General features: G+C 48.7%; 1 protein-coding gene across 1 annotated transcript in view; it reads left to right on the forward strand.

The window, feature by feature from the left end:
- Positions 1-16,851, forward strand: part of LOC144139636 (uncharacterized) — a 49,099-nt gene extending 32,248 nt beyond the window's left edge. The window contains exon 7 of the mRNA XM_077671932.1: positions 16,811-16,851. Within this exon, the coding sequence (XP_077528058.1) occupies positions 16,811-16,851 (41 nt within the window). The remainder of the gene's footprint in view (positions 1-16,810) is intronic.
- Positions 16,852-17,232: the final 381 nt, after the last annotated feature.

A 17,232-nucleotide genomic window follows, 5' to 3' on the forward strand; every position in this document is an offset into this window, starting at 1 on the left:
GTCTATTACCACAATTTCGCATAATTGGCGGAAGTAACACAGTTATTTCGTATAAAAGCCCAAATAGATATAATTCGTGGAACAAAACTTTGAAAAACCAAGAATGCCGGAATAAAAAAAAAACGATTACAAAACGTGAACTGACAAGAAAACAAAAATATCTTCCCTTATACATTTCCTCAAGGAAATGTATACTAAACTGTAAAATGCCAGAAAAGGTCGTTGCAACAACGAATGCAACAAATATCGAAAATGAGAAAAGCGTGCAGCGCCCTTCATTTCCAGAAAAATGCATAATCCTCCTCTTTCCCAACGCTACTGCGCATGCGCACGGACCTGGCGGAGCAGGCCGGAAACAGTCTGGCAGGGGTCGGCCGGTCTGCTCCGCGGTGATTTTACTGCTGTCTGCGGCTGTAGCAGAGCCGGTGTAGTGAAAGCATGCGGCCGGGTTCCGCCCCCATCGAGAAAACAAAATGCAGTACGTTTTACAAATGCAACTGCCGCCCAAACCATAACACGAAGTAAAATTTTTGTTTCTATCGACACACGCCAACCCCGAAACGAAAGTGAACAAATATATAGGAGCTCTGCACCACGGCACCATGCATGAACGCCCCATTCTGTGTCCCGTCGCAGTCACACCAGGCATTGACACCGCCGGTTACGATAACCTAATGGCACGCCAAATCCAGAGATCGCCTTGTCATATTACTCGACGATGATGCGAACACACCGGCCAGCCAGCAATACTATAAGAAACTTTTTCAGTGAGGTGCAAAAATATTAGCTACACCTCAGCCTTGTGTCCGCGGCATTCGAGAACGGTCGCTTGCACTGCCGTGGCTGAGAGGTCTAGAGCGTCAGAAATACCGGCCTAGCTGCTCGAATGGGGTGGTTCTAATCCTCTTGGGGATCTTTTTTTTTTGTGTGTCTAGACATGCTTGCGCAAAGTGATGTATTTTTGCTCGTTGTAATCTCCATACAGCCCTCCACTGCTGGGAAATGTAATCATCCAAATGACAAAGAGCTTGCGATTTCAGAAGAAATGTAGTTCCGTGCACCACATTTTTCGCCCGTGATATTGCCGCTGTTTAAAAGGAATGAGCCAATACTAGCTGTTCAAACAGACAGTGGCTCAGTGGCTAAGGCGTTGCGCTGCTGAGCACGAGGTCGTGGGTTCGATTCCCGGCCGCGGCGACCGCTTTTCTGATGGAGGCGAGAAGCAAAAACGCCCGTGTGTACGAGATTTCGCCGCACGTTAAAGATCCCCAGGTGGTCAAAATTAATCCGGAGCCCTCTACTACGGTGCGCCTTGTCGTCTTCGTTGCGTCGGCGCGTTAAAAATAAAGGAAAAAAAACTAAAAAAAAACCTACAATGAATCAATCAATCTTTTCAAACTGACAGTTCTCCTAAAGAGGAAAATGTAATCGTGCGAAAACGATGAACAAGTGCGCTTACGAATAAAATTTCGCCCCAAAAAGCAAATTTCTGAGATAAGTCGGGACTTCGGTTGATTTGTTCTTCGCTTTCTTCGATCAAAACACTTGCAAAAGTAATCTGCACATGCATTTATGCTCGTTATGATAAGAAACAGCATAAAAAAGAACGTCGGAATTGAACAAATCTGCAGCCACGTATAATATATTTCATCGCTGATATCCACATACCAGCTACAAGCAATGATTTGTATAAAGGCCACATTAAGCGCCTGCGTTTATGCTGCTGTCTTACAGATACCCATGTCCCCCTCCCATCTTTTTTAAGCGCTAGAAAGAAAAAAATGCCGTGAGAAGATCGCTTCCACAGCCTCAGATAGCCACCCTCCGGTATTGACACTCGCGGAACTGCAGCAAAAAGAAATGAGTGCCGCACGCTTGTTAGGATGTTTCCCACGTTGAAAACGCACGTCTTCCAGCATAGATATTCTTTTAGCAGCTTTAGGTTGGAAATACATTTCACGTGAAACAAATAAACACCAGCAACGCAGTCCTGATTCCCCTTGATTGATTGATTGATTGATTGATTGATTGATTGATTGATTGATTGATTGATTGATTGATTGATTGATTGATTGATTGATTGATTGTAGGGTTTAACGCGCCGACGCAACGCGGGCGATGAGGCGCGCCGTAGTGGAGGGCTCCGGATTAATTTTGACCACCTGGGGATCTTTATCGTGCGCCGGAATCTCGTACACAACACGGGCGTTTTTGCTTTTCGCCTCCATCAGGAAAGCGGCCGCCGCGGCCGGGAATCGAACCCGCGACCTTGTGCCTGATTCCCCTTCCGCTGCAGTGGCAGCCCACTTGCACCCCTGCCATATCACTTCTCGGCGGCGCCACCAGAGGCCGCCACAGCGCAATGGAAAAGGCGGATTGGCAGAAGTAAGAGTAAGAATTATGAAAAAGTAATTGCTTAAACGGAGATAATTTGTAGGATGGATTCTTCAAAAAAATGCCGGAATCGAAAAAAAGAAACGGTTACAAAAGGTGAACGGACGCAAAAACAAAAATATGTCCCCTTTTACATCTCTTAGAGGAAATGTATACTAAACTGGAAAATGCCAGAGTAGGTCGTTGCAAGTACGAATGCAAAAAATATAAAAAAATAGGCAAAGCGTGCAGCGCCCTGCATTTTAAAAAAAATGCATAATTCGCAGAAGTAAGAGTAAGAAGTAGTAAGAAGTAATTGCGTACACGGAGGTAATTTGTCGGGTGGATTTAAAAAAAAACTTATACAAAAGAACTACAAAAAGATTACACGACTGAACCGACGAAGTAAAAAAAGTAAATCCAGTTCTACCTAGTGTGAAACCAGGCGAAACAGCGGAGCTGCGGGTCGTCTTTACAAAGATTCCGTATAGCTTCGGCTTCTTTCTTGTGCTCATGTTGCAGCCAAATTATCGGATAATAAGTGCACATTTTTTCTCGGAACGTTCATCATCATCATCATCACTAGCCTGTCTACGTCTACTGCCGGGCAAAGGCCTCTCCCATTATTCTCCAATTACCCCGGTCCTGTGCTAACTGCGACCAATTTATCCCCGCAAACTTCTTTATCTCATCTGTCCATCTAACTTTCTGCCGCCCCCTGCAACACTTGCTTCTCTAGGGAACCACTCTGTTACCCTTAATTGCCAACAATTATCTTGGCTTTCCATTACATGCCCTGCCCACGTCCATTTCTTTTTCTTACTTTCTACTAATATATCCTAAACACGGGTTTGTTCCCTCACCCACTCCGCTCTCTTCTTGTCCCTTAATGTTACACTTTTCATCTTCCGTTCCATTGCGCGCTGGGTCACCCTCAATTGAAGGAGAACCCTCTTAGTAAGCTTTTAGGTTTCTGCCCCGTAAATGAGTGCCGGTGAGACGCAGCTGTCATGCACTTTCTTCTTCAGGTACGCTGCTTCTACGCTGCCTCTTATTGAGCCTAATTACAAGACCTGCTGTTCTTTCGTTAATGCTGTAGTATTCTTCTATGTGGCCAGCTATGCTTTTATTAGCTAGAAGTCCCACGCCCAGTTCTCTTCGGTCCACTAGGCCATGGTAACATAGGACGTGTCCATTTTTCAGCACCGTAAGGGCTTCACCTGTACACCTTACCTCAGTAAGCCCTATGACATCCCATTTGATGCCCTTTAATTCCTCGAACAACACCTCTAGACTCGCTTCGCTAGCTAAGGTTCTCGTGTTAAACGTTTCCAGGTTCAGACTCCAATGGCGGCATGTCCGGGTCCAGGTATTCTTAGCACCCTCTGCTGCGTCACAGGTCTGACCACCGCCGTGGTCAGTTGCGTCGCATCCACTGGAGACTGAGGGCTGTGGGTCAATTGGCGTGTTCATGGGAGGTTGTGGCCGTTACTACACCAGGGTGGCCAATCCTTCTCTGGTGAGGGAGTGCGTTGCAGGCAATGGTCGCCGGGGTCAGGCCGCACCCCAAGCCTCATTCTGCAATTCCATCAATACGCTTTTTTTTTTTAAATTCCGTGGGAATTGTCCGGTATGGGGATTCGAACCATGGTCCTTCTGCACGTGAGATGGATGCTCTACGTCTACGCCATCGCTGCACCTGCCCGACCAACTATTACGGTAGACCAACTGTTGCAGCCGTTTTCCTAACAATACTCCCTCCGTAGTTAGGTATGTATTGACAGCAAGCAGTAATTCTGTAACATTTTAAACTGCAGTGTGAACCAATAATTACAAGTAAATGAATCTCAGAGTAATGGAAATTAAATCGACTAATTGTCTAATAATTGGTTTCAGGATACTTTTTATAACACAAGAGTTTCAGCCGTTTTTTTATTCATACTCCCTCCGTAGACGGCCATGGTTCACGGCGCACTGCTTTCCCTCCTATTCAAGGCCTTTGGGTCCTTAAAGATGAATAGATGAAATGAAGTGAAATGAAATGAAACAGGAAATGGTGGAAATCCAGTGGACTACAACCAAGCTTACATCAATCTTCTTAAAGTGGGCTTCACGTTTAGGCACAAGTGCATTTCTGGAAAAACATTTTCCAGAGGGCAATATAAGCATTCCTACATCAAAATTTGGACGCCCTAGTGCCTTGATTGTGGCTTTTTTCTATAGGATGCACCATTTTCTTATTCACAAACGTTCTCCGGAGGGAGCGTGACACGATACCAGCAAAGACGTACAGCAAGTGCTACAGAAACTCCGCTGTTAAAATATGCCCCTTGTACATCTCCTCTGAGAAACAAAGACTAAACTACAAGAGGCGGAAGAGAACATTGAAAATAGAAATAAATTGCGAAAACGGGACAACCTTGTAGCACCCTGCATTTCCGCGGGAATGCGTAATTGGCAGAAGTAACAAATCAATTGTCATATTAGCCTAAATGGAGACAATTTGCCGAATGGAATTTGGAAAAACCCGACATGCAAGAGATGGGAACAGATTGAATGGTTTACAAAAATAAAGCTACAAAATAAAAAAAACACACCGCATGCATCTCAGAAAACGAGGGCTGAACTAAAAAGGGAAGGAAAAAAATATTTGAAACAGCGCAGAAAAAAACAGCGACAACGGGCGAGCCCAGCGCGACGCCTGGCATTGCCGAAAAAAAACGTAATTAGCGAGTAAAAGGTACTTAATTGCCTTATTGTGTAATTGTGTAGCATTTTGGTGCTGGTAGCCAAATGGCGTCGTAAAGAGCTCCCAGTGCACAGGCGATCGGTGTAAGCTTCGCAGTAATAGACAATTATATGAATTTCTGACGATTTCAGGTTTTAGAAGTGTCGGGGCCAGAACCCTTATCTGTAAAATATTTTTATGCTTCAGGAAGTGAAGGAGCCTTGCGAGCAATCCAGACGAGCATGATCCACCTGATCCGTCTCCCAGCAGGCACCACGCCGGAGGAGATTTACAGCGTAGTCTCGTACTTCTGTCAAGTCGACAGAGTGACCACTACAGTTGGGAGCGACGGAACCGTAGCCGCCAGAGTGGTGTGAGTTACCTGTTTCGCGTTTCCTTTGGCTGTTGGCAACTTTAGACACCCATAGCACTGCAGGTCATATCCTTGGCACGTTGTTGTAGCGCTTTTAAAACTCCACCTTCTCCAGTGTAAGTACACACAGTTTCGGTGCTGAGAGCGGAAATCCACCCGTGCGGTGAACTTGGCGCTAATGTCGCTGGGTGCGGAGGAATTCTCCAAAGATAGTCACAAACAGTCTCCACGCACTGCTATCAAAAAGTATGCAGACACTGTCTCCAAACACCGTTGATAGAATTGCACTTTGTGTACTTGGATACGGGAATGTTCCACTGTTGGAAGTGCGGCACTGTGAAGTCTAACAGCGCTCTAATGGTGTAGCCTTCCTTTGCATACATGACCAATTAAAAAAAAAACGTCTTGCGTTGCAGAACGGTCATGCGAAAACGCCCGTGTGCTCGGGATTTTGGCGCACGTTAAAGATCCCTAAGTGCTCAAATTTATTCCGGAGCCCTCCACTACAGCGCTCCTGATCCCCTCTGTAGCGTCGGCGTATTAAAAGAGCACTGACACGAAAATTTTATGTTACACTTTTATTGCTTTTATCGATGCTTAATGGTCTGACGAACCTGAAACAGCACTTCAAATACTTCAGCGCGCGATAGTTAATTACATTGAACGGCCTGAAAATCGTTTGTTTCAAACTCCCGCGCTTTCATCCCGAACGGCGCATATGACAGCCTCCCGGTTTGACCTCACCGCTTTGCGCGGACGTCACCGGCGCCCGCTTGAGAGGGTGTTGCGCCCGCTCGCCGCTCGTGGGGTCGTGCGCGTGAAATGACGTCACAAGTTTTTGACGAGCGCTGTCGCGTCACTTCTTTTTCCTCTTCTGGAGTGATGTCACGCTGATGTCCATTTGCTGAGTGCCGCTCCGCGCGCTGCTCCGTCGGCACGATAAATGCGATCCAATTGAACTATGTTCTTCGCGGCGCAGGCCGCTCATATTTCAGCCAGGGTATTCTGTTGAGTGAAGAAAGCGAACTGTGCAATAATATTAACGCGATGTGTAGGGTCATTAAGGACGTCTTGGACGCTGTACGGGTCAAGTCGCTTGCGGCCCTGGTCACATTTTGCCCGCCTCTTTGTTCTCGTCCATCCCTGTCAGCCCATCATTGTACGAAGTGTCGCGCGTGCTAGTGTTCTGGCTTTGAACGCAGGGCGCGAAAGGTTCGTCTTGTCTCTGTCGTGCCGCTACGTAACGTCCCGTCTATTGCTCACCGGGGCTGGGGCGGGCCGGCGCATCCCAAGAGCCAGGATGAGACCTCCTTATGAGACGAGACGGGGTGATGCTCGGGCCAGGGCAGCTAGGATGAAACCAGCGCGCACGCACGCACACACACACACACCAAAATGTTACGTGGCGGCAGGAAATAGATAAGACGAACCATGGTAGATAAGGAAGGCGAACAATCTCAATCTATTTAGATTATTTGCAAGCGGCGATGACAGAGCGCACGCAGGCGACCAGCAGCTGTCAAGTGAACCGATGGTGAGGTTGTCTTTACCAGCGCAGGGAGATGGACGCAGGCAATCCGTTGACGGGTTTGACAAAACACACATTTAATGCACACACAAAAACCTTCACGCAAAGCACTCAATAATTAAACTACACACAAATGATAAACACTCAAACCTCTAACAATCCCAAAATACAATTCAACTCTAAACCCAAAAGTCTCTACAATAACGTCCTACACTAAGTACACTCTAAATACACTCCTTAATCGAGTTCTCGTTAATTCCTCTTGTACCACAACTCCTCAGTTGTGTCCTAAAACTCTCCCTATACTCGGTATTCGTATGCATGCAGGCAACCATGCGCGCGCCGCCATATCTGTGGCCAAGCGTCTGTTGCTAGGCGACGTTGTTGTGCGCGCACGGCCCACAGATCAGGCACCCCTCTTCTCCTCCATGCAACCGTGTGAGTGCGCCGCGTGGCCTCCGCGATTTGCTGCCGGCGGCGCGCCGTTGCTCTGGCCGTCCCATTCGGCGCGGAAGCAAGGGGAGCGGTGTAATTTTGCTAACTCCCACACCGGCGCGCCGCCGGTAGCCGATCGCGGAGGCCACGGTGCGCCGTCACTCGTTACGTCGGGCTCCGCGGGATGGCGGTACTTGTCCGTCTCCATGTCTCCGAGTATTAACTCTATGGTCTCCGTGGCGCATCAGCCATGTCTGTGGCCGTTTCCAGTGTTGCCAAGCGAAGAAATTGACCGCTAAACTTTTCAACGAATACCGTCTATAATAGACTGGCCTACCCCACTGCCGTCGGCGCTGACGTGTCGCACGCGCCCCGTGGCCGCGACTCGGTGGTAGCCGTCCTTGCCTCGCTTCGGTGCCGGCGTTCGATGCGCGCGGTCAATGCTTCGACGGCGTGGGCTCCGCGCGTCCCGACTTGTTTCCTTGGTGGCTACCCCCTTATAGCCGCTCCCGCTGGAGGTCCTTCATGCCGGCGTGCTTCCTCTGTGGCGACCCCCTGGTAGCCGCTGCCACTGGAGGTCCTAGATAGGCCCGGCACGAACGTAGCCTCTCGGGGCCGTCGAGACGAACGTCGACGGAGCGTGGACGTTGGCCGCTGGTGCCCGACCGATGCCACTGGGGCCACGAAGACACAGGTTCGTTGTGCACCTAGGATGACGGTGCCGATGCGAAGTCGGCCCGCTCCCGCCCAGGCTCGGATGGCATGGTTGATGGCCTGGCCGCGTCCCCCTGGCTCGTTCCGTGAAGCTCACGTGCTCCGGCCGCCTCCTGGTTGTCTGCCTCCCGCTGTCTTGCCTCCCCGTTCTCGTTGTGCGCCCGGCTCTTATCCCCTCTGGGCTTTCCCGTGGCGCACTCTCATTGGCTTCTTTCCTTTTCCATGTCCATATATGGTCGCCACGCCACTGGTATCCTGCGCGGCGTTCTCTAATTGGCCGACCAGTGCGTTGCCACCTTTGCCCATGATTCCTCGGGTTTAAGGCGCTGGCGTTCTCTGATTGGCGCGCTCCTGGCGCGCACTTCAAATGGCCGTTCCTTTGTTCTTTTTTTCTCGTTTTTGGGGGTTTTCATGTATCCCCTCTTGGGGGGGGGGGGTGCCCTTGACACATGACACCAGCCACCCCTTCGTCGTCGCCCTCGTTATCGTGGATGGTGGGCCTTAACCCCATGGGGCATTGTCCGCCATGTTCCGCGAAAGTATCTTTCTTGTCAATACACCAATATTTGGGAGTTGGCGCATTGTCGTCCATTTCAGAGTGCAGAGCACTTTAGGCGCTCGCCTTGTCGTCGTAGCTCGCTCGCTGGACCCAAGTGGAGCCCCACGGCGTTCCGTGGAAACGCCGTCGTTCGCGGCGTACCCCAGATGCTTCGAAAGCCAAGTGGTTTATATAGTGATAAGCGTTCGAAACTCGCGAACCACTGGCGCTTGTCATACATCTCCCCGTTTTTTAGCGGAAAGAAAACTGTAGGTACAATAGAGGGAAAATATACGTAATTAACCGGCACGCCCGCGTTGATTTAGTTGGGAACGCTTCTGGCGTGTTTTTAAGATAGTAAGCGGAAAACCTGGCCGCGCATGGAGAAAATGGTGCGTTCGAAATTAAGCATGAATGCGTTCGAAATCACGCAGAAAGCCTCCAGCCCTACGAGAAAAAAAATTACGCGTTCGAAATGATGGAAAACAGCTCCAGCATACGAAATTAAAGGAAGCGTAGAAAGAACAGCAATCCCGCTGGCACAGTTTCAGCGGGGGGCGCGCGCGCACTGCGAAGGCGGGAAATTTGAATTGCATGGGGTGGTAGCAGTGAGCGGATAACGGCGGTACAGCCCATTATGGCATTTCCGCCAGCTTTCACATTGAGTTTGAACAGCTTTAATTTTTTCCTGCCTTTGTCCCTGTTTTGAGTGCGCTTTTAACACCAAGATGGACAGTTACCAACCAGCCCAATTGTCCGTTATACTGGTTTGTGCGGGCTTTTATTTGAGTTGGGTGTTTTAACAGGCATGTACCTAGTAATGTAACAGAAGTATTTGCATAAAGCCGTCACGTCTATTCATCGTATCAACCCTGTATCGAACTCAACCTTTCTAGCAGCATTCCAGTCCCTTTACCGCTCTGCTCAGACACCTAGCAAATACGCAGGAGCTCGGAGCAACGATAACTTCGGCCTTTACGGGGTCCGTAATCTGCGGGCCGAGTGACGATGTGCGAAGTCGGATCAGTCTTCCTCGTTTCCTTTACCTCCACATACATGAAGGTTAACCTTTGTGAGGTGCGAGGCCTGTTATTAGTGCGTCTAATGGCTGTCTGTTCTCAATGCCTTGGTGCAATCCCCATGCGACACTGTCCAAAAATTTCCCCAAATCTGGATATCTGGAAGGATTGAATACGCTGTTTTGAACTAACGGCCCGGCCCGTAGACTTGCCAAATAAAACATGTGCAAATGTATGCCGCGCGTACTCTCTGAGAAAATATTTTGCTAGAAAGCATTGCTTCTCGGTCTCTAGTCATAACCTAGTCCAGAGGTGTGTTACAGGACAACCTCGATTTTAACATTTCCCATGCGTGTTCATCTTTTTTCTAGAAGATAAGGTAACTCAACGAATGTCTCGGCCCACCTAGCTACGTGATAACGTTTGGAACTACTACGGATCATCTTTTGTTATTTTCGTATGCCATTTTTAATTGTTTTGTGCGAAAACGACACTGATAATATTCCATCTTATTTCAGGCTCGCCTGTTCGGTGCCAGCGCAAGAGCTCTACCAGAACGTGGATGCTGCGCTAAAAAGTCTAGGCAAGTTTTGGCATTCATTTTGCGGGTTTCTTTTCAGGGTCCTGTTTGTACAGTTTGTACCTGGTACCATGGTAATCTTTGATTCATGGTACCATGGTTTTATTTACATAGCCAAGAGACGAAGTTGTGTTTATTTGGCACTGGCTCTACAAAGGGTCTGAAACGGATTCCGCATTTTGTTCGCCGCCTTAGTTATCTCCAGTATACAAATGTGTGTGTGTGAGAGAGAGAAGGATCTTTAATGAAACTGGCGATGTCAGCCCAGCTAAGCTGTCTGGCTTGCTACGCCATATGAATGGGATGACGATGATGATTATACTTAGGAAAAGAAGTACATACGATTTTGACTATTTAAAAAGACTGATCAAGATTTGTGGTTTTTAGGTACGTCAATACGGCTTTCGCTGCACGAGTGGCACGTTTGGAAGAATTCCAAGGACCTAATACGTCCCTCAGTTCTAGTCCTACGGAGAGCGGCCGGCGCAGGGACACTGCGAGAGGCAATCTTTGTGTACTAAAGCACGCACAATCACAAAGGAGGTGTTGCAGATCTTCACGCACACCACACTGTCGGCACAGAGGCGAGGTAAACTGGTTGATTTGTAGCAGAAGTATCGCGTGTAGGCGACGTTCAACCGCATACGGTGCAGTACTGCTTCAGCATGCTTGGATATTCCCGGTGGCGTCTTAAAATTACAATGTTCGACACAGTAGAGCGGCGCGTAATGACGGAATGCGTCTGCCCAAAGCAATCGCTGTATGCTTCATGCCACACTGGAGGCAAGGGCTGAAGCATCTTTGCGAGAAAATGGCACCGGTATTTTTGATCCACGTTGGTCATGCGCTCTGGATGCTGTAACGTCCGCCTTCACATTTTCAGTTATCCCGCAATGGGCAGGGGGCCGCTGGAGTGCTATTTGATGGTGCGCTTGTAGAGCTTGAAGATGCAAAGCTTGTACATCAAGCACCAGCTGATCCTTGGACAAAGACGCCAGACATTGCAGTGCAGCCCGAGAGTCCGCGAAGATGGCCCACACGCGTGCCGGCTGCTCGATGATGTGAGTCAAGGCCATTCCCAGAGCTGAAAGTTCGGCAGCCGTAGATGATGTTTTGTGGCTGAGCATGGCACTGAGGGTGGTGTGTGATGAAGGTATCCATACTGCGACAGTGAAGGATGTGGATGACACCGATACGTCAGTGTACAGATGTATATGACCTCCGTATGTGTTGTAGATGTATTCAAGAGCAAAAAACCGTAGAGGGACAGGTGGAATATGTTCCTTGCGTGTAATTCCGGGCACCGTGGTCACTAGTTTCATGGGCGGGAACATCCAGGGCGGGTGGAGATGAAGTGCTGGCAGCTGGTAATGCTGCGGCAGGAAGTCGCACACTTCAGTGACCGAACTTGGCGCTAAAGGGTGGTCACACTGCCTTACCAGAATCCGCAGTCGCACGCGGAGAAGCTCGTGCGTGCCGAGAGCGAAGAGTGACAGACTTCGGCATTCCGTTAGTGTTCCAACAGTCGAAATAGTTTTCGGAACACCAATGCAAGTCCTCAAGATCTGTGCTTGCATGAACTCTAGCGCCTTGATCGTTCCTTTAGAAAGAGGGACCATAACGGCAAAGCTGTAGCGGATGAGGCGATGCTGTAGCGTAGTGTGGTTTCGCAAGTCTCCATTCCAGAAAGGAACACGGCAGTGGGGCCCATCAAGGGCTTCTAACATTATTGCTGTTCGTGATCCCTAGAGTTAATTTCGTGAAATCAATTTGGATTTGTGATAAGGGTAAATTATTTGCCAATTCTGATACATTCCTAGAAGCAAGAGATCGGCTGTGAACGCTCCGGGCACAGGCTTTGCGTGGTTCTAGAAATTTGATATTTTTTTATCTCGGCCTAGACACCATAGCCAACAACCGCACCGAGCCGGTGCTTCCCCGGCGGGGGACTATGACAAAGGAACAGTCTATCAGAATGGACATCGCATTGTTTGCTGCTGTAACGATGTAGGGAATCAGAAGACGCAGGAAAGCCCCCGATGTAAAAAGGGCAATCCACCTAAATGAAAACGCACCGTATCTGTGTGAGCAGCCAACCCTATCACCTACAGCCAATCGTCGAAGAAGTGGGGATGCGGGTTTCGCGAGATCCACCGAAACTTCCGAGCTACGATTCCGTGCTGCAGCCACTGCTTGTACATAATTTGTAAATAGAATATTTATCTGAATAACTTGTAAATAGCCCGCCGTTCTGATGCGTTACAATATTTTAGGACTTGTCAGGCTGCTTTCTGGTTCGCGGTGCCGGTGCAGAGTGAGGCAAGTGCGATTGAAAGTGTGTGTGGCATACGACGCATCGTATCAGTTTGGGGTCTAGCATTTCGAGTCCCCAAGAACCTATATTGGCAACTGAAGGACAACCCAAGTGTGGAACCACGTCGGATACAACCTCTTCTTGGCCACTGTGGCCGTTTGCATGCGACCAGCTTGGCCGTCTACATACAGCTCAGCATGAGGCTTCTTCCACGAGCCATCTGAGAACACATGCTGCTTTTCTGCCTGTAACAAAAGCTCCGGCACTGAGTTCTGGTTTCCTGCGTGACGGCCAAATTGCGCTTTTTAGATTACGCAGAGCACCAAATTCTCTGAAGCTTTCAATTAGAAAGATGTCCAAAAAGAAGCTGGTAGTATATATGAAGGACATAATTCAGCATTATGACGGAATGTTTCCTGCTACCAAACCATCTTCCTTCAGTGAAGACTTGGCATTGTATTTGGCAAGTGTTAATGTGGCTGCAGTTTCTCAGCCGAAGAGGTAAAACAAGAATTACTGCCATTCCACTCTGTGAAGAAGGATAACCTGCAAAGCTGGACGCGGTCCACGGAATGCACGAAACAAAACACGTTTAATATTGCGATGGAGCATACTTCCTAGCCAATTAGCTGAATGAACATTTGAAGGATCCTAACTTTGTTCTTGCAGATATACACTGAACTGCACGTGCCCCTCCCTCGTCGTAAGCTGTTTCTGCAAGGCCGGTTAAAACTGTTGACGCAACTGTTCTTTAATAACTTTAAAGAATGACGTCAGATCTTTTCTCAGCCTACCGAACTGCGGGGCATGCCATTTTTTATGTCCATAGATAACGATACTGCTTTTAGGTCGGTTGTCTGAACATAGCCTAACACACAAACCCAATACACTCTACCTCTAAGGACTTCGGACAGGTCCCATTGATCCGTTTAACCTCCGTGTTTAAACCTAGCACTAGCACAACGGACATGCCATTTATCAGTACGGGCATGCAACCTATAGCAGCGCGTGCGCGCCCTCCTCATCCATGCCACTATTTTCCACTACAAACATGCGCACGCATAAACCGGCAAACGGTCATGTGCGCGTGCTTAGAAGTGAGAGAAGCCGTCGGAAGTATCCCCTGAAAAATTTCTGACAAAGTGATAATGTCTGAAGCCCGCGTTCTAATCGGGCACATTGCTGTTCATCCGAGAGGGATTCGCCGCTACTCGACGAGCTGAACGTGAGGCCCAAACGGCGGCGACAGCAGCTTTCCGTTTATGCGTTCATTCGCGCTTGTGTTCCCAACGCTTCAATTCTTGCTCTTGTTACTCCAAACAAACGGCATGCACCCGTTTCATAACGATTTAAAACCTGGAAGCCCTAGAGCTCTATTCTCGCGTACACACATGCGGCTGTCCGCTTTCCTTCCCCCTCGTAAGCATCTTACTGTGTGTGTAAGATGTCTGTGTAACACATCAACCCACATCCGAGCCACTCGATTAAGGTGGACAGCCGACTAACCGCATTGAGCGACGTAATTTTGACATCTAAATCTCCCACCGGCACAATCAGCGTTTCATCGGTAGCGGCGTGAAGCCTGTGTCGTTTCACACCCCCTTTTTGTACCCGCAAACCTTGCACGCATAAACTGGCAACCGGTGAAGGCGCATACATAGGCGTGAAAGACACCGGCGAAAATGTTGATCGGAAGGCCTTCCAAGCTGGGAAATAAATATGGGCTCATGCCGACTATCCAACTGGGGAAGTTTCTCTTCTATTGGGAAGGATTCGCAGCTAATTGGCGAAGTAAATTTTAGCGGAACCCGCAGCGGTGGCTTAGTTGCTAAGGCATTGTACTGCTGAGCACGAGGACGTGGGTTCGATTCCCGGCCGCGGCTTCCGATTTTCTGATGGATGCGAAAAGCAAAAACGCCCGTGTGTACGAGATTTCGACGCACGCTAAAGATCCCCAGGTGGTCAAAATTAATCCGGAGCCCTCCACTACGGCGCGCCTCATCGCCTGCGTTGCGTCGACGCGTTAAACCCTACAATCAATCAAATTTGAGCGGAAACGGCGACGGCGAGTTTCGGTCGTTTTAGGGGGCAACCTTTACCTGGGCTTCGCGGGAGCGGAGTCGGTTTATCTCCGCGTCACCGAGGGAGCGAACGCCGCCCCAACGAAAGAAGGAAAATGGAGAGGAGAATCTAGCGAAGGGTGTAGTGAAGTACGACAGGTGCCTCTACGGCGTCATTTCGTCGCCACCAAGGAGCGCCCTCCCCCTGACACTTTCCCCACACGCTGTATACAACTCTCCGCTAATCCTAACCATGTGACATTTGTGCGGGAGGTCCAAACACGATTTGCAACTGGCTGGCCGGAGGCGGAGGCGCACTGCGAGGTAACAGCAGAGTAGCGCACGTCGCCGTGCGTTCGGTGATCACGCGAACACTTCCTGAGACGCAGCAAAATTCGCCGTTGCCGAGAAGACTACAGCTCGTACTGCGTAAAAATTTCATATTAGGGAGTGTAGTAATCGTCAGAGCATTTTTGACGCCCATCCGTGCTTTTTTTTTTATTTTTCGCCATCATCTGATTACCGTAATACCGCCGTAGGCTGCCGACTGCGCAACTTGCCAAAGGGGCATCGGAGGGGGCGAGGGAAATAATAGTTGTGAAAGACGCGTCAGCGGTGGTGAGGAGGAGCCCCGGAGCGGCGTTGAGTAAATCGATGACACCAGAATGAAAAGTTGGGGGGTTAGACATATACTGTTTTGCACTAAAGAGACATTTAGTACGTAGCCTATGCTCAACATTTGGACCTGTGCTGGGTAGCAGCCAAACGAAGGTGACGTTAGCGTGCTCACACTCGGGGACACAGCTAGGTGTAGAGGTGGAAGAGTTTCTTGCGCTCAAGGCCTGTGTGATTCTCTCGGCTCTGTAAATACGCTTCGTGAATACATCTTTGCTTTAAAGCTAGCGGCGGGCCCTGTGCACAGCGGTTACGCGCTGTCTCTGGCTAGCCGCTTTAAAAAGGTTTAACGGTGAGGGGTATCTGTATAAAAAATGGCTACCGGAAGCCTCTGCATAGAGAATGACTTCCAAACTTCACCTGGGGCCACCACAGTGGTGCAACCCGACTGAAACGTTCCGTATGTACGTATTATGCCGCCCCCAAGCACACTGAAAGTAGATGTTAGTATAGAAAACAGGGAAATCACTTTAGTTCGCGCAATAAAAGCGTTTGGCACAGGTTTCGTGTTGCTATCTTCAATAATAAGCAAAATGACGCTCCGTATGTTTTCCGTATACTCCGTATATACGGAATTCATACGGACAATGATTTGGCGGTTCTAGTTAACTTACATTTTAAAATCGGTGTCGAATTTTTGGATAGGTATGCACTATATCGCTCACGTGTGTTTCAAAAAAAAATATTCCGTGTTTTGTGGTGGCTTTGTGTCATTCTAGGAAAGTACTCCGTATTTCCATATTTCCGTATATACGGAACCTTTCATCAGGGAATTGCTCCTGCCGGTTTCCGTTTCGGGTAACCAAATAAATAGAGACGTAGATGCAAAAAGTGTGTAGAAACTCCGAATACTGTGCCATGTGGTGGTCTTTGTTTGGTGTGCATCTAACGGGCCTCCTAGACACGAGTGGTCAGTACAGGCATCTACAGTGCCCTGGGTGAACGATTTAGTAGCCGGCAATGCAGAGTGGCTTATACCTTTAAGCACCTGTAAGACCTTGTATAGTTTTTATTTCAAACGTCAGTGCTTTGCTCCAACTTTGTGCACCGCTCCCTTCCCACCGTACAATAAAAAAAGAAGAAAAATGCAGATATCTAAGGCTTCCTACGCGTAGGAATGCGAAATTATTTCCCAGGTGCCGCTCAAGTAGACGCTGGAGGAGTCATTAGACACACACTTCCTTAACATGACTTTCGTTATTTTGAGGAGACGGGACAAATCTTGCTATTATTTATTGTGAGAACTTCTTCCCCAGGATAAGCGTTCTCAGTGGCTGAGGTGCAATTGCTTTCTTCCAATGGAGTAACTGGCACAAGTCATGCCGTTTCTGGCACCCACGAGAGTTATCGTGAGCACTGTCTCACATGCACTGGGATAATTCTCATCCTGACGAAGCCATTGCTCTGATTGAGATGCCCGTGACATCAGGCCGAATCCTCAGAACCGCCTAACGAGTCCCATATTTTTTTCAGGGTTCGCAGACACCATCGTGTACGCGTTTCAGGACAACTGAGAGTGGACGCACTTCACCGCAACGGTAAATTACTTCAGCACTGCTCAAGTGTCGTGGAGCGCCAATGAACAGATTGCACTAAGTCATCTACTAATACCAGGGAATAGGCCAGAGTGCCAGTTCGACGTCGATCATCAATTTTAATCCTAAAGCCTGAACTCTCTAATTTTATTTACTCGATTGAATCTGATTCTGTTGTGGAATAATCGAGCTCAATGTATTTTATCTATAAAATTATTTACCGGCAAACGTATTTTGCCCACGGCACATACCAAAACATTCGTGCAAGTGTCTGCTCTCTTCTAGTTAGCAGCACGTCGGTAGCTCTCTTCAGTAGCGCCCAATGGGCCTTTCTTACCCGTACGACAGTGCAGGCTCTGC

Source organism: Haemaphysalis longicornis, unplaced genomic scaffold (genome assembly GCF_048455015.1).
Source record: "Haemaphysalis longicornis isolate Haplotype H1 unplaced genomic scaffold, Haemaphysalis longicornis Haplotype H1 scaffold_5, whole genome shotgun sequence".
Classification (NCBI taxonomy): Eukaryota; Metazoa; Arthropoda; class Arachnida; order Ixodida; family Ixodidae; genus Haemaphysalis; species Haemaphysalis longicornis.